Below are 26,398 nucleotides of genomic sequence, written 5' to 3' on the forward strand. Positions count from 1 at the left end.
ATGATTTCAACTTTACGAATTCACGATTTAAACTTCAGGAATTCACGTTTTCAACTTTAAATCATCTGGTATCACACAAAACTACATATAATCAATTAATACACTTAAAATATAACCATCCAAACTAGTGATTACTTCACATTTTAAAAAAATCATTTTCTAGACTACAACCAGTCGGGTGGCCCGGTCTCTATCCGCACCGGGGTTAAACCATATAATACATTAAATTATAAATCATACGAAATTTATTATCCGATTGAAAGTGAATTATACATGCTTATCTATTCGAACGAACCCGAATAACGTTTTATTTTCCTGTGAATAGTTCAGTGCACACATTATATACATTCATTGTATGTACATACTTGTATCTAATTTGTATAAAATACCTAATACCAATTAACTACTGCGCACTGCAGTATCCAATATCTTATATTGGATTGTTAATTGCGTCTTACCTAAAAGAATAGGAACCCTTTACGACAAAATAAGCAAATTGGTGTCTATAAATCGCATTGATGGCAACGTACGGGCCCCTATGCGGTGGCCAGACTATGCTCTGTAAAATCAAAAGTAGCTTACTGCTTACACCCAGAAAATAAACTACAAAAACCAATCAACACCAACGTCTGGACCGAACTTACTGTAATCATGCTCTGTTGTCCCTTTTCGAAAAGTGATTACTGTCAAATAAACAGTTCTTTGCTTAAAGCGGCCTTCAACTTCTCTTAAGTTTAAATATGTTATTTTAAGATAAATCGTTTTATATAATTGTCAAATCAAAAAAAAAAATTTTGATGAATGAAATAACCAATAAGGAAAACCCTCGAAACCTCTTATCTACCGGTCCTCTCTATATATATGTTAATAAGTAAAGCGGGCGAATAGTTTATTCGAATCATTTATTTTTAGAAGAAACGAACGTCTCTGCGCGCTATTTATAATTCTCAGGGCGCTGTCTTGGTGAAGGTTTAATAGTGATATGAGGCATTTTTCCTAGGTAATATTACTGAAATAATTAGTTTGTTACATCACAGAATTGTTTTCCAACAAACAAAAAAGGGCTTAATGCCGCTCTATTACAGGAACATTAACGCTTACTGATATATCGAGCCAATCTAAAAATCATAATTTATTCAAATTTCATTATATTTAAACGCCACGTATCACTTAGTCTTGTGAGATTCTTGAACCGATAATGAGTCCTACAATAACTGTTAGTGATGAATTAATTAAAACTAATTAGTTTAATTGTGTTTGTATGATTTGCAAGGGTAAATCTGTCAATTGTTTTAAGATAATATGCATTTTCAAAAACTATGAAACAATATATATTTTTTTTGCATAGGAGCGTCAGTTGAACTACATGAAAATCATGAAATAATTCTTATTACAGCAATGGAATTATACAAATACAAATATGTTGCTGTATTATGTGTTTCGATTGTAACATTTGCATGTAGCATTACAAGAAGCAACGGATCAAAATTTAAGTATAGCATTTCAAGTTGGAAATTTTGTTTAAAATCCGATCATATTTTGTCGACGCTGACACAAGTAACGCTATCGCAGTGTGTTGATGAATGTGCAACAAGAAAAGAATGCCAGGCTGTTAACTATTTCAACAGTTATCAGATCTGTGAACTTATTCCGGACAACAATGGTGTGTTGTTTGAAACTACAAAGGTCAATCGTGGATGCGTTATGGTTAAAAAGGCTGATATGATCACAACCGAGGTAATGCTTTTTTAGCATAAAAAATCTACTGCAGAATTTAAATAAAGAAACAATTTTTTTTTTAGAAAAATGAACCCCAAATTATTAAAGATCATTGATCATTGTAGTAACACATTCACAATACTGCTACCACTATTACTGCTACTACTGCTGCTGCTAATACTACGTCTTCTACTACTACTGCTGCTGCTACTGCTACTGCTACTGCTACTACTACTACTACTTCTACTACTACTACTACTACTACTACTACTACTACTACTACTACTACTACTACTACTACTACTACTGCTACTGCTACTGCTACTGCTACTGCTACTGCTACTGCTACTGCTACTGCTACTGCTACTGCTACTGCTACTGCTACTGCTACTGCTACTGCTACTTCTACTACTACTACTACTACTACTACTACTACTACTACTACTACTACAACTACTACTACTACTACTACTACTACTACTACTACTACTACTACTACTACTACTACTACTACTACTACTACTACTACTGTTAGTGCTGCTCCTGCTTGTGCTAGGGCTGTTACTGCTTGTGTTGCTACTGCTACTTTTATTACTAATGCTACTACTACTGCTTTTGCAACTGCTACAAAGGCTGCTACTACTATTACAGCTTCTGCTATTTTTTTGTTGTTGCTACTGCTGCTAATATTACTAATGCTATTGATGCTTATGTTGTTGTTGCTGTTGCTACTGCTGCTACTACTGTTGCTTTTGCTACTATTTCTGCTACTTCATCTGCTACTACTTCTGCTTCTACTACTACTACTGCTTTTACTATTGTTGCTGTTGTTGCTACTACTGCTGCTTATGCTTATACTGTTACTGCTGCTAATGATTCTACCACTGCTGCTGCTACTTATACTTCTTCTTCTGCTACTTCTTTTTGCTACAAGTACTGCTGTTTTGACTACTACATATACTGCTCCTGTAACTGCTTATATTGCTACTTCTTCTACTACTATAGCTACTGGTGCTGCTACAAAAAAACTTTGAAAGAAAAGATTAAGACCGTGGGTTTATATTTTTAACTTAAGTCTGAAACAGTCAAACACTTTCTCGATAACCAATACTGATTGATGAAATTCCTTACCATTAGATTAATGAAAGCTGTCCTTGTGGCGCGAGGGAGTCATGTGACCTTGAACAAGATGTGTCTTGCACGATTAAAGGTAAATATTATGTCTCCAGTGTAATAAATACAATATGAACTATTTAATTTAGAATTGCTCTCAACTGATAATGATCAAATTCTTTACACTGTAAATGAACAGGTATTTGGAAAAAAGCTTTCCCCCAATTATCTGTATTAAATAATTAAATAGAAATATAATCATTAAGATCACACGTTAATATATTATTTAAAATAACGTGTTCATATGAATAGGTTCCATTAACAAAGCTATCCATTTCCATAGAATGCGAACGTTTAACGATACAAAATGGTCGAGTAAATGAAAATATGCGGTCAATAGGAGCTTCAATAACATACGAATGCAACCAAATGTACATTGCAACATTTCAAGAATCAGGAGCGACTTGTCTTGCAAATGGCACTTGGTCATACACTCCCGATTGTACAAAAGGTTTTCCTTTTTTTGCTATATATATATAGGAACATTTTATGTTTTACTGAGTGGAATGGAAAAGAAAAATAAGTTAGCAAACAAAGAATCTTCTAGAAAAAGTTTGGCTCAAACGAATTTCAGATCTAAAGTAAAACTTACGATATAACTACTTTTCTTGAATATGGTTCTTGTACCGTTCTTTTTATTGCATGTCTTTCTTTTTCTTTAAACCTATTTGAAATAATAAAAGAAATGCATCAATATTAATAAGCATGACATTGTATATGTTATTGAATACGCCAATTGTTTGTTCGATATTACGGTCGCTACCCTAATAGTACATGTTGTTTTACTTTTTTAGTCAAAGAAATCCAAAAGAGAAATGTTCGAGTTTTTTTGTCTCAATTTATTGCACATCATATAAATGTATATATCATATTGATATTGCAAACATTCTATGTGTATCATGGTCAATAAACCACTATATTATAGATACTGAGGGTAACACCATTTGCAAGGGTTGTATACTTCCGAGAGATTGTCAAGATGTTAAAGCAGTCAACAAAACAGCAGAAACAGGGTTGTTTGAGATTTATCCAATAGGAAGCAATGGATTTATGGTGCGCTGTGACATGGACACGCCACCTGGCGGCTGGACGGTGTTTCAACGCAGAGAGTCAAATAGTGATTTTGAAAAAGACTGGGAAGCATATAAGGAAGGGTTTGGGCAGTTGGCTAATAATTTCTGGTTAGGGAATGATAAAATATGGAAACTCACAAGCAGTGGGCAGTACAAACTACGAGTTGATCTCATAGACCAAAATGGCTCGGAGGGATATGCGGAATACAGTTCTTTTTCAATCGGAAATGAGTCGACAAAATATGTCTTGAATATCGCTGGCCATAGTGGAACAGCCGATGACAGCTTGATCGTGGGTCATAACGGAATGATGTTCAGCACTATTGACCAAGACCACGATACATATTTTAGTTCTTGCGTTTATCTTTTTAAGGGAGGTTGGTGGTACTTTGACTGTCAGATTTCAAACTTGAACGGACCATATGGGAACGTCCGTTGTAATCGCGGAATGACGTGGAAACAATGGAGGGATGATTGCGTGTTTATGAAATTTACAGAAATGAAAATTCGTCGAAATTAACTTCAATGATTTGAGAACAGAGATAGAGCATGCTGTTCATTTTAATAACTTTTTATTGCAGCAAAATAGCTTTAATTTCAATGAAAGAAATTCACATTTTGCGTTAGTATTAAATATTTCATCGTAAGGGGTGTGGATGCACAGAAACATAATAACAGCAGCAACTTGTGTAGAAAACAATTGTTCTTTATATTATTCTGGAAAAGTGATAATCCTTTAAAAGCATTATTTTATTTTTTATAACTAACGCTCTTAAATCATTATTTCCGTTTTGATATATGATAGCGCTTAAACTTCATTATTTCCATTCTGTTAAATAATATCGCTCTTAAATCATTATTTCCATTCTGTTAAATAATAGGGCTCTAAAATCATTATTTATATTTGGAAAAAAATCATAGCGCTGTACTTTTTTTCTGGAAATAATGATTTTATAGTGAACTATTTTTGCGATAAATGATAATAAACCTCGCTTTTAAAGCATTATTTCAATTCTCATAAATGATGTCGCTCTAAAATCATAATGTCCATTTTTAATTTGTTAAATAATAGCGCTCTAAAATCATTATTTCCTTTCTGATAAATGATAGCGCTTTAAAATCATTGTATACGTTCTGTTAAATATTCAAGCTCAAAACTTATAATTTCAATTTTGATTATTTTAGCACTCTTAAATCATTATTTTCATTCTTATAAATGACCGTGTTCTAAAATCATTATTTCCTTTTTGATAAATGATGCCACTCTAAAATTACTATTTCATTATTTCCATTCTAATAAATGATGGCGCCCTAAAATCATTATTTCCATCCTGATAAATAATAGAGCTTTAAAATCATTATTTTCCATTCGAAAAAGTGATAATGATCAAAGAGCATAGTTTTATCGTGATATGCTGATATAAATGCGGTCTAAAACATTCTTTATGTTGAATTTCTTATGCCTTTGTACTTTTATACAATTCATTTTAATAACATCTGTTTTCTAAAGCAGCATGCCTCCAGTTTTATGCTACTTTTGTAACATTTTGAAAATATATTGAAATGTATAAAGTTTGAAGTAATTAAAAAAGTAATTTATACATTGTTAACGACATTTACAATATGCGTGAATTACAAAAATGATGTCAAAATATGCAAAAATAACCCTCCCTGCGTTAGTTACGCAGTAAAAATATAATGATAAATACTTCAAAATCATTCTTCAATCGCACATAACATGTAAATTATAACTCAAATATTTAAATCTTTTTACTGTTTATTAAATATTCCATAAAATATAAAAAGCACACCATAGCGTCATATATACTTCAGACTTGGTAAACTATCTATAACTTTTGAGATGGATACTTGAAGCCATGCTAATTTGAACGTGATGCTAATGAATTAATTAGAACTAAATATTCTTGTCTCCCCTAGGTGATCCGGAAATCGGTATTGCATTTCGCATAAGAGAATTATAAAGTATATTTATTCTTTAGAAGGCAGTGTCGATTAACCTTGAATCAATGGAATACGATCTCTTATTAAAGAGATGGGATGGCATAAACTTAGTCATATTACATGCTTTCTAAGCAGCAATTTTATGTTGCGTAGCAATGACTAGAGAAGTCAATGTTAAGTACAATATTTCGAGTTTTAAAAAGTACAGTTTACAGTTCACAAGTATCGCAATCGCAGTGTGTGGGTGAATTTGCAACACAACATATTGTATAGCTGTTAACTATTTCAATCTTTATCGCGCCTGTGAACTTATTCCGGACCATGATGGTGTGCTGTTTGATAGCACAAGAAAAACTCTAATTCCACATTGTTTCGATGTAAATTCTTAAAATTTAATTATTAGGTATTTTGTATATTTTTGTATTTTGTAACCGTATAAAAAGCATTCTTAGCAAAGGAAAAATCAATAGACGAACCTATTTAATAACTAACGATTCTGGGTCACAATTGTTGAATTAATATTTTATAATTTTAAACGACCGAATAGAATGTTTTTTATAAATTATACGAATCATTTGTAATAACTAATATTTTCAAGATTTATTTCTAAGTGATGTTTTATTACCAAAAGGTTAATGACAAATGTTCTTGTAACCCTGGGAAGTCATGTGATATCGACACTGATGTCTCATGTGCGATAACAAGGTAAATACTTGTTTCATATCTTGTTATTCTGTTCTTGTTGTTTTGGAGTTTTTTTAAGTAGCTGTTTTTTTGCAGACGGGAAAGAAGTACACAAAATAATTACCCTTTCTATAATATTATTGTACGTATATTGAAAAAGTTACATTAGTCTACATTTTTTGTATATTTTCGTAAATAGTCTTGTCCCATATCAATTCACGAGAACATAAAGCTTTACAATAACATATTGGATACATAATTAAATGTGATTAACTGTTCTTTTGTTCTTGTTGGAAAGAGTGTGAAAGTTTTAGGATTCAAAATGGTCAAATAAAAGGAAATGTGCAGTCCATAGGAACTTCAATAACATACGAGGGCAACCAAATGTTTATTGCAACATTTCAAGAATCAGACGCGACTTGTCTTGCAAATGCCAAATGGTCATACGCTCTAGATTGTAAAAAAAGGTTGCACTAGTATCTTTTATATATGTTGCAACATATCTTTTAGAAGAAAATTTATCAAAAATTTTAGCAGCTTCAGGTTTTGGCCACAATGATTGAAAACCGATTTTTCTTCGAACAATGGACACATAATACTTATTTTTTTAAGATTGTGTCACAAACATTCTTATATTTGAATATTTTACTAAATAATAATTAACAACATTCTTATATTTGACGTTTTGCTTCTTATTACATTGTACCTAGTGTATAAAAGGAAAAAGGCAAAAAGTATGTTAATTGCTTTTTGTTGAACTGTTTCAGTCCTTTCATCAATTTGTCCTTTGCGATTGCATATATTCTATGTAACTATGGCAGTCTCAATTTCTGTTTTACGTATTAAAACCTACTTTGCACAAGTTGAAAGTCACTTTTACTTGGATCTTTCAAATTTTCTGTATTTAAGAGATACTAATGGGCTTAACATTTGCACCGGTTGTTTACTTCCGAGAGATTGTCAAGATGTTAAAAGCTGTTAACATGACAGCAGAAACAGGGTTATTTGAGATTTATCTAATTGAAAGCAATGGCTTCATGGTTCGTTGTGACATGGACACGTCACCTGGCGGCTGGACGGTGTTTTAACGCAGAGAATAAAATAGTGATTTTCTAAAGAACTGGGAAGCATATAAGGAAGGGTTCGGTCAATAGAATGACACGCTTTGGTTAGGTAACGATAGGATATGGAAAGTAACACACAGTGATCGGTAAATGAGTTTATATCAAGATCAACATGCTTCGAAAGGGTATGCCAAATACGATTTATTTAAATGAAAATGATGACAAAATATTTGAAAATCAGGGGAACGGAAAAAAAGCCGGACAGTTGGTTGAAAACCCGCGATTTCCCCCTTTTACAAAACCCCTATACTTTTTTAATACGATGTGAAAAAAGGGGGTTGGAACCCCTAGCTCTAATTTTAAGGGTTTATATGAGAGTTACGCAGAAAGAGTGAAGATTGAGGATCCATGGTGTTATGAATTACTGAAATAAATACATCGAAGAAAAATATTCTTGTAACAGGGGAAAACCCCGGAAAAGAAAAAAGTTGCTTTCGTTTAAAATTTAAATCTATAAATGAATTTCGAGAAGAGATAAAAAAAAAGAAATGATTTGAAGCACAAAGTTTTAGTCCGTTAAAAAAAAAAGAGGTTTCCCCAAATTTTAGGGGACGAAACTTTTTCACAATACTTTATTTGGGGAAAAAATGCTTTGACACATAATTATGAAAGCCCTAGTTCACAGTTAGGCGTTTGAAAGTACATGTATCTTGATAGAAAATTGTAAGGTACTTAAATATTAACTTAAATTGTTACAATGCGTATTAAAAATAAATTGCACTTCATGGACAGACAATTATCATGCAGAATTAGGCGACAACTGTTTAAAGAATATTCTGCCATAAAAATGAAAACTAGTTAAATGAAAAATAAATTAAAACTACATTATTGTTTACGAACCATGATTGCGTGAAATAATGTTATATTTTATGACATTTAATATGTTATCGTTATATCTAATAAAACTTTGTAAACATCAATTATCTATCATCAAGCAGAACTTCCATTATGTTGTAGTTTATTTTAATTTAAAATTCAATGTTAACCTATGTCATTTTGTTTCCATCGTTTTAAAACAACCACACCAACAGAAAACAATGTATTTTTACACTTCAATCTATATGAGACAGACACTTACATAGAACTATCGATTATTTTATTAACTTAAGGATATTGATTTTACAGTCATCTTAGTTATGAGACGTTATTCAATCCGGAAAGTTTAAAATATGCATGTAAAAATCAGTAAGAATGAGCGCCGTCCACTATGATAGCCCAAACCACAAGACTACCTCATGAATATTCTGAAGAAAATAAAAAAAGTCAGAATATTCAAATCCATACACTAATTATAAATAATAACTACATGTATATAATTGTTCGATGCTGAAGATTAACACCAATTTTCAAAGCTTTTTTGTAAAGAAACACGCAGGCGAGTTATAAAAATAAATATTTAAAACACATCTATAAACCCTGTACTTAGTTACACCCGTGTGAATTTTATACGACACTAGTAAAAGAAACAACACATCGACCATGCACGCAGAAATCCCCGCTTTTGGTAAGGACTTATATTTGCTGTAAAGAAGTCCCTAAAACCAATGTAAAACCGAATCATAAACACAAATCAGACTTCTAGTGTTTTAACTGTTGGTTTCGTATTTTATTTAATAATACCCTTTACATACATCCCTAGTAAAAACAACATGTTCATTCGAAATTTCCCGGCATTTGGCTTTGGTTATTGCTTCGGGCCTTATAGCCCTTTTTAAAGAAGATCTTACAAAATAAAGGGAAATGAGGGGTCCCTGGTTTGAGTACAGGGGGTTTCTCTACCTAAAATGACAATGTGCAATGAGTGATGTCATCCTGCTGCGCTGTTTCTATTATGATCATAGAAGTCCTAATTATTGTAAAACTATTAGGCTTATGATTTAAAGAATTGATGACAAACTTCACTTACTTTAATAAAATGATGAATGATGATATGACACGCTGTGATTTTGCTGGTACATCATTTTAAATCAATGAATTCATAATTCAAAAATTAATTAAACCCTTAAAGGAAATGGCAAATGGCACGCCGTTTTCATTAACAATTATTAAAAAAAAGGAAAATTGTAGGAAAGCTTGGATAATAACATAAAAAGGGGTAATTGTAGATGTACTTTTATCTAGACTAAAGAGATGTTATTATTTTGATGCTGTTATTTATTGGAAATACATTCCCGATGAGTATTGTTTGTTGAACGACTTGCAACCGCCATATGAACACATCTGCAGATGTTTCACAATTTAAAATTTTGCCAGTTCATGTTTGATGATGAATTCTGCGTTAAATTCTGCTTAAGGCCGTGCTCGGAGGCGTGGACGGTAGCATTCAATTACCACTACCACCCTTAAACAGGCTCAGTCAATCCAAGTATGTAACATTTTCAATGCCGTGTTGTGCTTTCTTTAAGAATTCTGTTTTTCTCTATTTGCCGTAAAAAAAAATGAAAACGTTATGCACTTGCATTGGAATGAAAAGAAAAAACAAAATTAAACCATTATTTTACTTGCATACAATTTCATTGGCAAAAGAGTAAACAAAAAATGCATTCAAAAGAAGATTTAATAAAAAGCTTAATATGATAAGCATTTTACTTTTAATTTATAAAGAGATGTGAAACAAGCTGCATTTACTTAGTATTTTAGATCAATTTAAAGTTCTTTAGAGTCTTACATAATGACTGTTCAAAATGAGGAATTTGAAATCTTCTTAAGATAGAGAGAATTAAAGAATCCCTACAGAGCGTACAAAACGATAAATTGTAAAAGTTGCAGGCTCGATAATGGAAGTGCAATTTTACCATCCATGCCTGCAAGCATCGACTGAAGCAGAATTCAACATTAATCATGGTAATGATGAAACTTGAATTTAGAAACATCCGCAGTTATATGCATATGGTGGTTATCATGGAACCTTCAATGTGACACTTTCGTGCCCATTCAATGAAAAGCGATGTATGGTCCCGAAAATAGGAAATTCCTCACCTCTTAATTTTTCACAATTGCAGCAACTTAGAATAAAAGGTATACTAGACTTCAGATTGCATACCTTTTTATCATACCATTACATGAAATTTCAAAAAGTTTGTAAAGAAAAGATTATTGTCATATTTCAATTTCAAACATATTTTGTTCTGGTGCCAAGGGAATGTTCTAATCAGGACAATGCAATTTCATTCTCAGCTCTGTCTCTGTGTTCGTTATATGTTTTATTCATATACACCTTATTACGTTAATGGCGTGGCTAAAAAATGAGGTCATAAAACATTGAAAAGTCATATGTTATTCAAAATATAAATTATTGATATGAGTCTAGTTTTAGACAGGCTTGTTGAAAGTTCTTAATAGTGTCGTTGTAAGTGGATTATTGTTCAGTTTTCGGTCGGTTCAGAATTTGTTTTTTGGCAACAGCAAAGAATACTGTGGTTTAGTACTATCAGCATAGTAACATTAACTTACATAAGAAGCCGTGCTGCAGGAATGGGCTACTACAAAACGATCAAAACTATTTCTGTATTGTGTTTTCGTTGGTAACAACTACATTAACATTTTCACCAAATACGAACAAAAGTTAAGTCAGAATTCAGAGTATGAAATTGTTTAAAACTGACGATATTTGACGACGTTGACAAAGGTTTCGCTATGCAGTGTGTAGATGAATGTGCAACAAGAACAGATTGTAAAGGCTATTAAATATTTCAACGACTTCACACATGTGAGCTTATCCCGGACATGATGAAGGAGCTATTGAAAATGCCAGGAGAAATCGTGCATGTGTTCTCGTAAAAAAGACTGACATGGATGTAAGCGAGGTATGGATGTAAAGAAAAATCGCAATTGTGGAATGTTCAGAATTGATTTCTTTTTAATAAACAATATATTCCTTTTTCTACTTCTATTAAATTAAGTGCATATTTCTAAAATGACAGATAACAGATTTATTTATAGAAATTATTTTGTTTATTTTAATATATTTATATTTTTCATACAAATATCTGATATTTCTCAGAGGCGAGAGTGATGATGCACTTTTTCTTTATCTATTACATACATGTACAGACTCAATCAAACCGAGTCTGCAATTTTCACGAACTTTGTTGTGATTTAATGTTCTAAGGATACTCTTTATCCTTTTTAACCGAAAAAGCTTAGTGTAAAACCGCCTATCAAAATTTTAGCACAAAGCAAAATGCCATTTTTTTTAAAAAGAAATTTAAAAAAATTTCCAAGGTATTATTTTTTTGTTGAGTAAATTTCTTTCTACAGAAAAATGACAAATGGCTTTTTACCTGCGGAGGCTTTTATAAATTTAACCCATGCCAAAAGTGCCCTTAAAGGTAAATATTGATTCTTGATTTCTTAATTAAGGGAGGATATGTTTCCAAACCAACAGTTTTTTAGTATTTTATTTAACAACACCAACACAAACCAGGTAATTTGGCCATTCAATACTGCCAAAACTTTTACAGTGCTTTTATGAAACTATTGTGTCGGGAAAGCTTGTAGAAGTATAGACTCTAATTATTCAAACCCATTTTGTCGCCTCTTACGATCACAAAGAGATAAACTTAAGTTGCAATGCTTGTGCCTCGAACATCGACGGCAACCCCTCAATCACAAAGGGAATAGTGGTATGAGAAACACATTTTAAGTTACTTTCAGATTTTATATAGTGTATATAGGTCATTAGAAATGGATAAATCAGAAAATAATTCATCAACAATTAAATGGTTGTTCATGTAAAGCAAGATCATAAACATACACAACAACGCTGAACATTAATGCGATCAATGTCTTTTTAACATTTCAACCAATTATAAATTGTTAATGATTTAAACAATATGTTTCTACAAAAAAGTTCAAGTCGGAATATACTCGTAAACAACAAATCTCGAAAGCAGTTATCATGTTTTGAATCAACGAGCACATGCAAATGAAAAATGCATGTAGATAATATCAAATAATATTATTGATTTAGTTGGAAAGGAACGCTTTACTAAAAGCCTATTACGAGGGTTATTCAAAAAGTAATAGGACTAAGAGTCTTGCATCTTCATATTCAATTCAATTTAGAATATTTTATATATACAGCGATCGAAAAATGTTTTCTTCAATTTAAACATTAAAATATTGAATTCTTATGCTTAACTTGTGTTCCCTGTGTTCTTAAATAACCATGGTAACACGCACCCGGCGCAGCACATAAAAGGTTATTGAAGCTTAGTTGAACTTCTATTTTATTAATGATTTATTTTCTTTTTTCCCCATTTATTCCACCAACACAATTTATTATATTTAAGTTACATTATGCCCAAATTTGACATCATTCAGACATGAAATGGCTAAATCATCAAGTTTTGAAAAGCAGTGGTCAAAACGTTAAATGTAGAATTTGACGGTCGTTAAAAAACTGAAAATGTGTGCGATCGTTTAACTTTGCCAACAAATTGGCGATACTCCTTCAGATACATATGAAAACATAAAATTAACACAGTACAATTAATCGACTATCAGGATACTCGTTCTCAGCTTGCACAAACGACTCAAAAATGCACGTACGAAATCAAAAACAGGAAAGGATGAGAATGATAGCGGGAAATTGACGGGACGTTAGTGACGTCAAATGAAAAAGCGCTACAAAATGATCGAAGGTAAACAGTCCACGAACTGTCCGGCATGTTTGATTTCTGCATCGGATCTATTGATTCAGTTCTGCCTAAATGATTTGTTTCAAACAAAATTCTATTTCATTTAACTAGATATATGTGTTATCAATAAATTAATGTTATAATGATTAACGGTAATTATTAATATTTTCCCCGATTTTCTTTTAAAAATGATACGCTGTTCCTAGTAGGAAAATATACTTTTCAGTTGATAATTATTGTTATTTTACTTACATAATCATATTGTTTTAAGAACGTACGATGATATGTGTAAAATAATTCTATTAATCGGTTTTTCATTAACATCATAAGACTTTTACTAAGTTCATGCCTGTTTAATCTATAGTGATTACTATTAGATACAAGGATAAGAGAAAAAGCGGAGGGTGGCCGGCTATCGGGCTTTTTTTTCTCGGATAGTGGAACAAGAATGTGATCGTTTTCTTTCTCGCTTCATCTCCACATATGAGGTCTGGTCAAAGTTATATGATTAAGTTACCTAGAACACTAGGGAGGATTCTTTCAGAAGGGTTGACGCTTGATACATTTTTTTTATTTTACGACGTCATAAACGTCATCTATTGTGCCGTTAGCGTGCGCCGGGTCGCGTACCCCTTGTCATTTTAAATTTTCACAGAGTCGTTATTTTTAAACATATTTTATTGATTTTTTCACTGTATATAGAGGATATGTTCCGATATTATTATCTTGTCAAATTGTACACGTAAATTAAAAAATGTGAACAGAAGAACTGCAGTCCTATTACTTTTTGAACAACCCTCGTATTATATCGTACTTTGAAACCATTCACTCTTTCTTGTTCGATTTAATTAAGTACAAACAACAATGTATATGCCAATATGGAAATAAGTTTGATTCAAAATAAATTCAAACTATTGAATGAATTTAAAAGTACATTTTGCTTTCATCTGTATACCTGACACTAAGTGAATGGTTCAGAAACCTTTTACGTGATAAAAAATGGATACCGGTGGGTTTTGTAAACGTTCTTTGTCAAATCTGGATTAAGGGCTTAATAATTTGCAAATGTTTCTTGTCGCTATCATATTCATCTTTCCATCAATCAAATTATAACCATTGTTCATATATATACTTTGACAATGTTATAAGTTAATGGCAAAACATGGCAAGTGGGCATGCAGATTTAAATCGAAGATAGCATACAATATATACAGTCGAACTCGCTAATAACGAATTATCGTTAATAACAAACTAAATCTGAATTCCCCGGACGATTTTTACTTTATTTTATATTAAATCCAAATCATATCGTTTAGTACGTTCTCCCTTAAAACGAAGTTTCGGCTATAGCGAACCATTTTTTCACGTCCCAACCGGCGAAAAATACGTAAAATTCCGCGGTAAAAACAATCTGTTATAATTAAAACATCATGGTGCAACAATTAATTTTGAAATTGCTCATGGTTTAAATTCATTAAGCTTATGGACGTTTGATGATTGAACGAATTGGAGTTTTCTAAATATGACAAACTGAATGTGAAAGTTTCATTTATATATTTTTTAAGAAAATGAACTTATTAGCTTATTAACTTATTATAAGATCTTTTTAGCATGGGAATACAATACATGTCCATAAACATGTACCTGTGTATATAAGTATATACATGTATAAGAAAGAAAACACTTACGATGATAGTATATTAGTATATTTTCGTCAAAGCTTAATTGCATTAAATGATTTATAATAGAAATAGGACAAAAAAATAATAATACAGTTTTCCCAAATAATAAAAGATCAAAATAAATATACAAATCTAATAAGTATTTTGACATTAGCAAATTAGCCATTTAGGTCAAATTTATAAACGTATACATGTATATTATTTAAGTGAGTTGTTCTATTCCGTTTATATGGACTTAAACTTTTCTTTCAACAGAGTGTAAGAATTTCACGATACGAAATGGCAAAGTAAATGGAAATATGCGGTCCATAGGAGCCTCTGTAACATTCGGATGCAACCAAATGTACATTGCAACATTTCAGGCAACAGGAGCGACTTGTCTGGCAAACGGAACATGGTCTCACAAACTCGATTGTGAAGAAGGTTTAGTTTTATGTAAATGTTTGAAATAACTAATCATACATATAAACGTGTTAGTCGGCCGTAAAAATTCAAAAATAATGTAGATAAAACTAGTTGATAATTTGATAAGCGTTTCCGCGTCTGCAGCGAAATTCATACACAGGCATAAACTTCACTTCAACACGTCAATCAATGTTTCTTTTTCTTTTTCATAATTTGTGAAAAATGTTTTCGCAATCAAGTAAAATGTGTCTTATGTAAGATCCTCTATATCGTAGATATAATGCAGTTTGTTTGTTTTGTTGTTTTGTTAAACAAGCACATTTGCACAGTGTTACATTGTTGTTAAAACTTTGCATATTACAATATTTACACGTTCACAATTGATAAATGTCATACTGTTTTCAGATGCTGATGATAATAAAACTTGTTGTACACTTCTTTCGGGAGATTGTCAGGATATACAAACTATAAACAAGACAGCAGGAACTGGGGTGTTTAAAATTTATCCAACGGGAAGCGATGGCTTCATGGTTCGTTGTGACATGGACACGCCACCTGGCGGCTGGACTGTGTTTCAGCACAGAGAATCAAATAGCGATTTCCTACAGAACTGGGAGGCATATAAGGAAGGGTTTGGTCAGTTGGCTAATAATTTTTGGTTAGGGAATGATAAGATATGGAAACTTACAAGCAGTGGTCAGTACAAACTACGAGTTGATCTCATTGATCAGCAAGGCTTAGAGGGATATGCGGAATACAGTTCATTTTCAATCGGAAATGAGGCGACAAAATATGTCTTGAATATCGCGGCGCATAATGGAACAGCATCGGACAGTTTAGTTGAGAGACATGACGGAATGATGTTCAGCACATTTGACCAGGACAACGACAAATTTACTGGTAATTGTGCGAAAATTTTTGAAGGAGGTTGGTGGTATCGTAGCTGTCAGTCATCGAATTTAAACGGACCGTATGGGGATGGCGATTGTAATCACGGAATGACGTGGAAAGATTGGAGACATAAATGTGTCTTTATGAAATTTACTGAAATGAAAATACGTCGGAAGTAGGATGGACATTTTTAACTGTCAAGCATTGTGTGTTTAAATTTGAAAATTAAGTTATTAAAGCTTCTATTTCTTTAAATCAAACTTTAATAAGTGTATGGAAAAGGTGCAGCATGGCATGAGAAGGCCTGATACAAAGAAAGCATTGTTATAAATGCTTAATTTTCTTACCTTAACCAATTTATCCGGGCAGCAATTGATGAAGTATTTCAGTAAAATGTTGTTTTTATTCTAACATACTTATTAAACAAGATAAACAAATAATAAGGACAGACAAACCGCGCATTATTAAAAGACGATGCACTAAATAATAATTTATATTTTCATAATAACATGTTCTAAAGGTAGAAAATATAGTAATACAAAATACTGTAAAGATCTTATTCAATTTTGTACATAATGCTATTGTAGAATGTTATATATGTATCTATGTCACCCTTCTTTTCTGGATTAAATACTAACTATATCATATTAGTTATTGTTAAGTAGATCATAAAACCTTTAATTGCATTCAGGTATGGCCTGCGTCTGTACGTCAGTCCGTCAGTTCGTCTGTCTGTCCGTAACACTTTTGTGTTTGCTTGTGTGTTTTTATCTATCTCGTGGCCACGGGTTACTTAGTATTGCGCACGAGATATTTAAGTTGTGCGCACGAGTAACTATATCTTGGCTACGAGTTACCAAGGGTGGCTCTGTCCATGCCAACTTAAAGCAGCACAATACCCTCAGTCTCCGCATGAAGCGTTAAAATTTCATTTTCTTTAATATGTTTCTTTCTTTTATTTTGACCACCTGTCGGAAGTCAAATCTTGGAAAGTTGTGCGCACAAATTAACTAAGTGGTACACATGAGATAAAATGTAAGTCGTAGGATCGAGATAAATAGTGGTGCACACGAGATACTATGTCGCGACCACGAGTTACTAAGTGTTGCGCACGATATACTTTGTCGCGGCCACAAGCTGCTTAGTCGTGGGAACGAGATAATTAAGTAGTGCCCACGAGATACTATGCATTGGCTACGATTTACTAAGTCGTGCGTATGAGAAAACCAAGTGATGCGCACGAGATATTATGTCGTGGCCACTAGTTACTAAGTCGTGGTAACGAGAGTATTATGTGGTGTGCACGAGATACTATGTCGTGGCCACTAGTTACTAAGTCGTGGTAACGAGAGTATTATGTGGTGTGCACAAGATACTATGTCGTGGCCACTAGTTACTAAGTCGTGCGTACGAGATAATTAAATGGTACGTACGAGATACTTTAAGCTTAATGCGTGTCTTCAGTATCATAATAGGAGATCACTATCCAAGGCCCATAGATCAGACTTTAATTTTGACTAAGTTATGGCTATTTGTTGGGACCACTTTCTGATAGGGTTGATCAGATTGTAAGTAGTAACGGCCTGTTAACATGGGTCATACAAAGGAATTAGCCCTGTTTTTTTATTTGGTAGGGACATTGCCCATGGTCAGTAGATGGCCTACATTAATGTTTGTGGTCATAGGTCATAGGTCAAAATTCAATGTAGCCGAGACACTTTATAACAAATCATTGTCTGATGAATAACTTGAGAGGGGCATCCGTGGCCGAGTGGTTAAAGTCGTTGACTTCAAATCACTTGCCCTTCACCGCTGTGGGTTCGAATCCGGACAGGGACTTTGGAATCTTTCATGTGAGGAAGCTATCCAGCTAGCTTACGGAACGTCGATGGTTCGACTCAGGTGTCCGTTCGTGCCTGAATTATTGCACGGAAGGGCACCTGAGGTCTTCCTCCACCAGTAAAGCTGGAACGTCGCTATATGACCTATACTGTGTTGATGTGACGCAAAACCCAAAAACAAAAACAAAGAATAATTTGAGAAGAAATAAGCCATAATTTATATAACCTAGTAAGTACATTGCACCTGATAAGTAGATGATAACTAATAATTTTGAGGGCATTGGGTCACAAATCAAGATCAAAATGATACTTAATACTAAGTTATTGTCCAAACAATAACTTTAATATATGGCACAATAACATGCAGATGAAGTAGGGGCAGCATTGTCCTATGGCACATTTCAAGTTAACTTAGAAAATTCATATATATATAGTGTAATCTAATTGGTTAATTATCTCGTGCGCATTACTTAATTATCTCGTTCCAACGACTCAGTAACTCGTGACCAAGACAAAGTATCTCGTGTGCACCACTTAATTATCTTGTTCCCGCGACTCAGTAACTCGTTGCCAAGAAAAAGTATCTCGTGCGTACGACTAAGTAACTCGTGGCAAGACATAGTATCCCGTGTGCAAAACTTAATTAATCTTGTGCGTAAGTAACTCGTGCCCACGACTAAGTAACTCGTGCCCATGACACATTATCTCGTGCGCACAACTTAAGTAGCTCGTTCTCCCGACTCAGTAACTCGTGGTGGACAGTCGTTCGCAGTGCTGTCCATGAATAGCCTCAATCTAACCGAGTCTGCAATATATTTTTGATTTCGGTGTTCTGGACTTTCTTTAGGGATTCTATTTCTCTCTATTTTACCCATATATATTGTCTATGTAATTTATTTATTGGTAATGACGATCCTTACAACACACAACAGAAAGGCTTTAAAATGCGTTTTTTATTTTCAAATGAGGAATTTCAAAGATTAAAGCTGCATTAAATAAATATCATAAGAAAAGAAATAGCAACATTACTTAAATGTGTTTCATATCGACTCATGCCTTTAGTTTGGTGCCTAGACAACCAAAATGGTATTTTAAGCCTAAAATTCGCAACCTTATTGTGGGAAAATCGGCTGTACAATTTTTATTTCCTTTGAGTCATCCGTACATCAATAGAAAAACAACAAACACTTTAGGTAGCAGTCCGAATTTAACGGAAAATTTCTGCATTATATTACGGATGTTTTCATACAAATTCATTTTTTATGTGATAATTACTTTCTTGTTAACGACAGAGCTAATGCACCGTGAAACTAAAACGGTAAAACTTTATTTGCACAAGGATATCTCATATTTGCTGTGATTTGCATGGTAACAATTGATTGTACCACTGTCACTGTGACGTAGCGCATACACAATTTGTATGTTAAAATATACGACCTTTAGTGTTACCGTGGGGTTTTCCTTTTAAAATCATAAACAACTTTAACGAGATTAACAACAACAGCAACAAACAGAAACACATAATTTTAGCACATTATAACAATATTGTTAAGATGATAGTTCACATTTTGAATCATTATATGTATTCATTGTTTTCTTTGATATTTGATTCTTTTTAAACAGTTTCTCATTTTCTGTCCATCTGTGTTTCAAGATATTCAGATTAAGAAGTAAATTGTACAACTGTTTAGTTCTTAAATGAGGGTAAATGTTTACTATATGAAAATATTTTGGTTGATCGTTTTACTTTTATATCATTAAAAGTGGTATGTTGAAATCGAAAAGGTAACTAGTCGGTATAGAGTATTATCCGGTAAGAATTTATTATCAACAGTTAATGAGTGTTTTGATTAATTGTATCCTTTTTAAATAAAGTCATTCATTTTAAGTTTGTTTAAGGCACACTCAAATAAAATTGTATCAACTTGTGTTTTTGAAGAAGCATTTCTTGTGGACTTATTCAAGACAGTTAATTGACTAGTAACAACGAGAATATACAGTATGAGATATCATCAGTATATGACCTCATGAATGTTTAAGTAACCGTTTAATATTCCCGATGAACGCCATGTGATTATGGATAAACGTTTCTGCTCATTTAAGAATATATATAAATACACACTTGTGACATTTAAGAATACATTTTATTCAATTTGATCTCAAATACAGATAAATAAACACATCATGTTTCTTTGTTTCGTTTCAAAATGTTTAGCCATTTTTTTAATGAAGGTAATTTGGTATAAATATATATAATCTGCTAAAAAATATTATCCGTTATAATAGTACATGTATTTAAAAAGTCTTCCTATAATAAACAGTTGTAACACATAAAGTGTGTTTTGTTTTCTTTTATGAGTTATTTTGAACCAGAAATACGTAATTTCAACATAGAGGTTCTGATACGTATCAAGATTGTGATTATTGTTGTGGTGGTGTTGGTGGTTTAAACGATGGTGAGTCAGAAGTTATCACTTCTGTAATACTTTTTGTAATCTATATTGATGAATAGTTTTGACTGAACATCAACAGAATTAATTTGACCCGGCAAAAGGACAATAACAGCCTGTTAATTGAACAAGTTCAGCTAGAAAGAGACAAAAAAAGCATATGACATTGTATGAAATGGTCAGTTTGAAAAGGCAATAAAAACAGACAAAGATCATATAGTCTTGCATTTCTCGGGAGAATGGGCAAAATAATAATGTGTGAAATGTAAAAATATATAATTGCGATTTTAGAATAATTGTTATAAGCACTGGACACTGAAGACCAAGATTAAAATAAACATTGTTTTGCTTTTAACTATAAACATCTGGTCAAAAAGATTGGTAATTTGCTTCACACAAACAAACTGATAGAAATGTGAACATAGTAATGTAAAGGAACTCCACTGAATTCTAAAAGCCTTAAAACATAAAATTTTATGCCTACAAAGACAAGTTTTGGCCATAAAACAGAAACTATATTATTTTATACGGAGAGAGTTTCAAAAAAGCTTTTCAAGCTTCCTACTCAATCCCTAAATTTTATTTTATGTACCTTATTATGTATAAATAAATATTGTTTAAACCACTAATAAAACTGAAACATTTACAAAATTAACTCAGAAATAAATTAAATGCTTATTTATGTTCAAAAAACTAACCTGGAATGTAGAAAAACATGGGATTACAAGTAGAAGTTAAATGCCAATTTCAATGAATTTCAGTAATTGGAGGCAATTTCAAAATAGGCAATGCATGCCCTGGTAATGCAAATGCTGAGTGCAAAAGTGGAAAATGTGCTTGCAAAGCAGGTTTTGAAGAGAATAATAGCGTTTGTATATAAGTAAATTATAATATACTATTATTTAGCAGTCTTCTGATTTTTGTTTTATGTTTTTTTTTTCCACAATGATCTGTTTGCAGATTTTAAGTTTGTGTTGGGTATTTTACTTATTATACACAATTAACATGTGTTCTTATTACTGTTCTTTTCTGACGTATTAAAATGTTGACAAGAATGCAGCTGTTAAAAAGAACGTTAGGTAAGTTTAACGACTATTATAAAATTAAATTGGTATTGTATACGTAAAATCATTGTTCCAGATGTCTGATCAAATTTATTTTTATCAAGAATCAACACATTATAACATAAACTAAGATTACAAATGTGTTTAAATGGACACATATTATTTAATATAATTTATCGATCGTGTAACAATATCATCATACTCGAAATATCATTACAGTTATAAGGTCAACCTTCAAATGTGATTCTGAATGTTATAGCCATGCTCAATGAAAATGTAGACATATCAGCCATATAAAGATATCCATCAATTCAATACTGATAAGCATCAACCCAGATAAAAGTATAACTATTTTACTTTCAAGATCGATAATTGTGCTTCTACATAATTTTAATTTTCTTACGCATTTATTCTCCTTACTTTCACTGATGCAGTTATGTAGATAGTACACAAGTCTTGTCCCTTTATCTTCTATATCTTTATAAATATCAAATTTGTCTGTGAAGTAAAAACGCTTTGTAAAATATCTTTTTGGATATACCAAAATTTATTGTCAATGTCTATTACATTTTCAAAGAATGTGACGTGTAAAATATATTATCCCTTACATATGAAATCTGTAAGAAATTGTTGACAGGAATATCTAAACAAAATGTTCGTAAACGAAAAATGCCAAATATAGTAAAACAATTAAGCATTGTCCAATGACTAAATGATTATATATAAATAAAATATTCCATTCAACACAACTGTAACAATGCACTCAACGCATTTTGAGTAAATTTGAATTTGTTTTTCGGTTAAGTCATATTTTGCAGTTGCAACAAAGCTATTATATACTTGAAAACTATAAACTTAGAACAAAAGATAAAGTTTCTTATATCATCCTTAATTTTTTTTATAAAAAAAAAACAACTATAAACCTCTTTTTAAACTGTTTTAAGATTTTACCATGAATATGATTCATATTCATATTATTATATTATCCTGTTTGAAATGAGTATATAGGTGCTGTCAATAAAAATATAACAGTTATCTCCAGTTAAATGATATCTAACGCATTTTGTACCGATATGCTATAACATGTCAGTTTTTCTTTTAAACGGGCCAACACAGTTGTAGATACATAATAAAACCATTTTTATACTCGTATCTCTTCATATTTTATTAATTCAAGTCTCCCAAGACGTCTGTTTTAACAGGCTTATAAAATTGCAGAATGTATTTTTCAAATGCATCAAATCACTTTGTAAGTAAAAAAAAAAGATAAAATATGATCTTGATTTTCAAACGAAAACAATGTTTTATAGTATTTAAGAATTTTTTATGCTAATGAACAGAATATCTGCGTTTTTATTGTTCAAACTATTTGTTCTTTAATGTCAATATAACACATTTTTGTGCAGTTAAGTGATATAAATCAATTCAATAGCTCATTTGCCGTACAAATTGCATATAATTAATCAATTCGATGACATTTGAAAAAGTAACAATATAAATTTTATAATGCCTGTTAATATTGTTTATATTGTTAAGCGTTAACTTTTGAAAGGAGCAAGCAACAAAAAGAAGTGTATAAGCGAAAGTTTTTCAGTTGTAATCAAAATTCTGCGAATGGCTTAACAAATAGCAAACAACTAAAGCAATGTACCAAAAGATCTTGAGAAAATTCAAAACCTAGTTTATTTTCTGTTTTGAAATTATGGCTATTCGACGCTTACAATGCAATGGCACGGATTCGTCAAATTAAAGGTTTTATAATAACCGCCGTATGAACACGTCAAGTATTCAAATATCAACTATGGTCTGATACTATTCTTGCTCTGGTCTTTGAATTGCTTATTGTTTGATCAAAGCCTATGAACATACATGGAATAACGGTGTGATTTCAATAATCATTTATTTAATGTTGTCGAATTATTTTTGTTTTCTAAAACATTCACTTGAAAACGTATCAGCACTAAGCTTTATAATTTATTTGTTTTGTTACTTTAAGAAACAATTTATTTATTTTTTGCAAATAGTTTTTTTTTAATGAAAACATTAAGCATTTAAGACAACAATTTATCATTAAAATACTTGTGATTTCTTTGTTTTCTATTATAGATTTCAGACTTGAATTGAGAATTTATTTCTTTTGAGACGTAAATGACATTGCTTACCGCTTTGGTAGAAAAAACAACATAAGCGAACATGTCGTTATACTTAGATTTGCAACTGCATAATAATTTTTGAGTTGTGATTTAGAAGTCACTTGAAATAATGCAACGTACAAGAGCACTCGTTTCAAACATGTCAAACTTTAACAAAAAAGATGAAAATGCAATTGCTTTCCAAAAATACATTTTTGCTCACGGAAACATTCAGGAAATAGAATGAATAAAAGTTGAATAAATAGTATGTCCGTTTAATTGTCATAAGCAAAGATGGTTATTAAAATTCTTTAACATTTAAATTTGAAGAAATGCTGAATTTTAGAATTTAGGTCTGTCAAATGTATACATTTGGATTTTAGATTGTTGATTTTCTCAAAATAAACATGGACTATAATTGTAAAGTGTAATCATCAACCAAAAATGCATTATTTCTGTCTGTTTATAAAGTAAATACTTGGTGATGCATGTATTCGATTGCATGCTTGTCTATGGAAATTTAGTATTTTTAACTATAACACTTCAACATATTTCTGTAACACTTTTAGAAGCTTGAAAAATATTTGTGATTTTAAGACAATCCGATCAAACATCATTATCTTGATAAATTGTTTGTATTCTTGAAGTAAATAAAACATGATAAATAACGTTATAAAGCAAACAGTATGAAAAATACCGTGATCAATAAAGGCCTACGCAATTATGTTTTGTTTTTGTTTTGTTTCTTTTTCATTTCTAAACGTCTGATGAAAATAGTGCTTGTTTGTTTAAATTAGACAACTGTAGATGACAATGTAAATAAAAATAAAACTCAGCACAATACGTGTTTCAAATCATACATGTATATTACTTCAGATAACATAGAACGATAACAGTATGTACTGACATCCCACTATCTTTATCTTGTTAATAAAATATTTTTTAATTTTAAAAGTCTTGATTATGTTGTTGTTATCAAACATGCCTTAGCCGGTGCTGGTTTACGAAACACGAACACACATGCAACCAGGCAAGTCTTCAAAATGCTACTTTATTTAAAGTGTTTCGATTAAATGCAAACTTAACTTCATAATTATAGTACAACTCAGTGGTTAAGAGTGATTTTACTGATTTTAAGATGGTAGCTCGTTCAGAATGACTGGCCTATTTAAAAGAAACGAATCAATGTCTGATTTGTAACCGAAATTGTTTCAGACTTGAAAATAAGATATACCATCATCATATGCGATGACATTTAGAATAGGGAATGTGCTTCAGTTTAGTACACACCTGCCTTTATAAGGTCAACCTCTTGACAAGTGGGATAGGAAAATCAATTTACTGGCTCAGTGTTCAAGAGCGTTGTTACTTTCGCTTTTAAGCAGATGGTCGCTAGTTCGAATCCTTGTCACTGCACGATTCTTTCTGATGCATTGGTATCTTACTGTTACGTAATGAAAATGTTCTTCAGGAAAGACTGGTTTGAATTTTATCATTAATAAACAAACACCGTAAGATTGATTTAAGTCTAAATATTATATCTATGATACATTAAGATTGCAACAGAGTCAATTGTTACTAAAATCACTAAAATGATATTATTTGTTCAATAGTTTTACCAAACGCTCCTGAACACATTTGTGTTTTTTTTTGGAAGAAGTCAGTCTTAAACGTTTTAAGACAGCGTGCAGTTTAAAATACATGAAAGTGAGTTCATTTACTGAGGGAACCTTGTCGGAGATTTTTATTTTCTCAACCTTATTTAATCATGCTTCAATAAAGATTGAAGAGAAATGTTACATGTGTGTTACCAAAAAAGTGTCGATCATGAGCATTAATTTGTCATTAACGTAGAAAATGTAAATAAAATGTGATATGACTTTCATACAAAATACTTGTTCACTGTAATTGCCAAAAAAAACAACAGTTTAAATAGATGATTCTGCTATCTAGCCAATTATTACTTTTTTGGATGATATGAAAGTACACAAGTATCAGAAAGGCTTTTTAGAAATAAAGAAAAAAGTGAATTACTGGGGCATACTGGGTCTTTAATTAATTACTAAAAAATGGGTTGAATGACATTTATAGTAGAACCCAGAAAAGTTTCTGTTGTCACCGAAAGGTTTTTTAACACTAGCAATTAGAAACATAAATCAAAATGGAAAGCAAAAGGATCACTAAGCATGGTAAGAATGGAAATGTTGCAAGCTCGATTGTCGAGTACTTGAGTCTAAAAACATTTAAATATTTTGTTGTTGCAAAGGAATTATTTATATCAAAGATCTCTGCAAGACAAATAAATAATAAATTAGCTTGAAACGACAAATGAATTAATTGCAGTTTTTAATTCATTATAAATAGTATTTAGAGATTGAAAATAACTTTTTACAGTATTCCATTCTTCAAGATAAAATAGAACAAAAAAAAACATTTTTTAAAGTTTTATTTTAATCGTTCTCATCGTACCATTAAGTTTTGAAGAACGAGTATTGGATAAATAATTTGAATACACGTATGATGTATGAAAAGAGTAACATCATTTCTATAAGCATA

General features: G+C 31.7%; 2 protein-coding genes across 2 annotated transcripts; both read left to right on the forward strand.

Annotated features, from left to right (window-relative positions):
* Window positions 1-1,367: 1,367 nt before the first annotated feature.
* LOC132719586 (fibrinogen C domain-containing protein 1-like) lies at window positions 1,368-6,849 on the forward strand. The gene is made up of 4 exons (XM_060703365.1): window positions 1,368-1,737; window positions 2,857-2,929; window positions 3,176-3,343; window positions 3,818-6,849. The coding sequence occupies exons 1-4, from the start codon at window positions 1,399-1,401 to the stop codon at window positions 4,483-4,485; spliced, it is 1,248 nt and encodes a 415-aa protein (XP_060559348.1). The 5' UTR covers window positions 1,368-1,398; the 3' UTR covers window positions 4,486-6,849.
* An 8,509-nt stretch (window positions 6,850-15,358) lies between these two features.
* Window positions 15,359-16,932, forward strand: LOC132719579 (ryncolin-4-like). The gene is made up of 2 exons (XM_060703359.1): window positions 15,359-15,482; window positions 15,870-16,932. The coding sequence occupies exons 1-2, from the start codon at window positions 15,359-15,361 to the stop codon at window positions 16,532-16,534; spliced, it is 789 nt and encodes a 262-aa protein (XP_060559342.1). The 3' UTR covers window positions 16,535-16,932.
* The last annotated feature ends 9,466 nt before the right edge of the window (window positions 16,933-26,398 follow it).

The sequence above is a fragment of the Ruditapes philippinarum genome, unplaced genomic scaffold (assembly GCF_026571515.1).
Source record: "Ruditapes philippinarum isolate M1 unplaced genomic scaffold, ASM2657151v2 ctg2773_1_1_1_1, whole genome shotgun sequence".
In the NCBI taxonomy this organism is placed as follows: domain Eukaryota; kingdom Metazoa; phylum Mollusca; class Bivalvia; order Venerida; family Veneridae; genus Ruditapes; species Ruditapes philippinarum.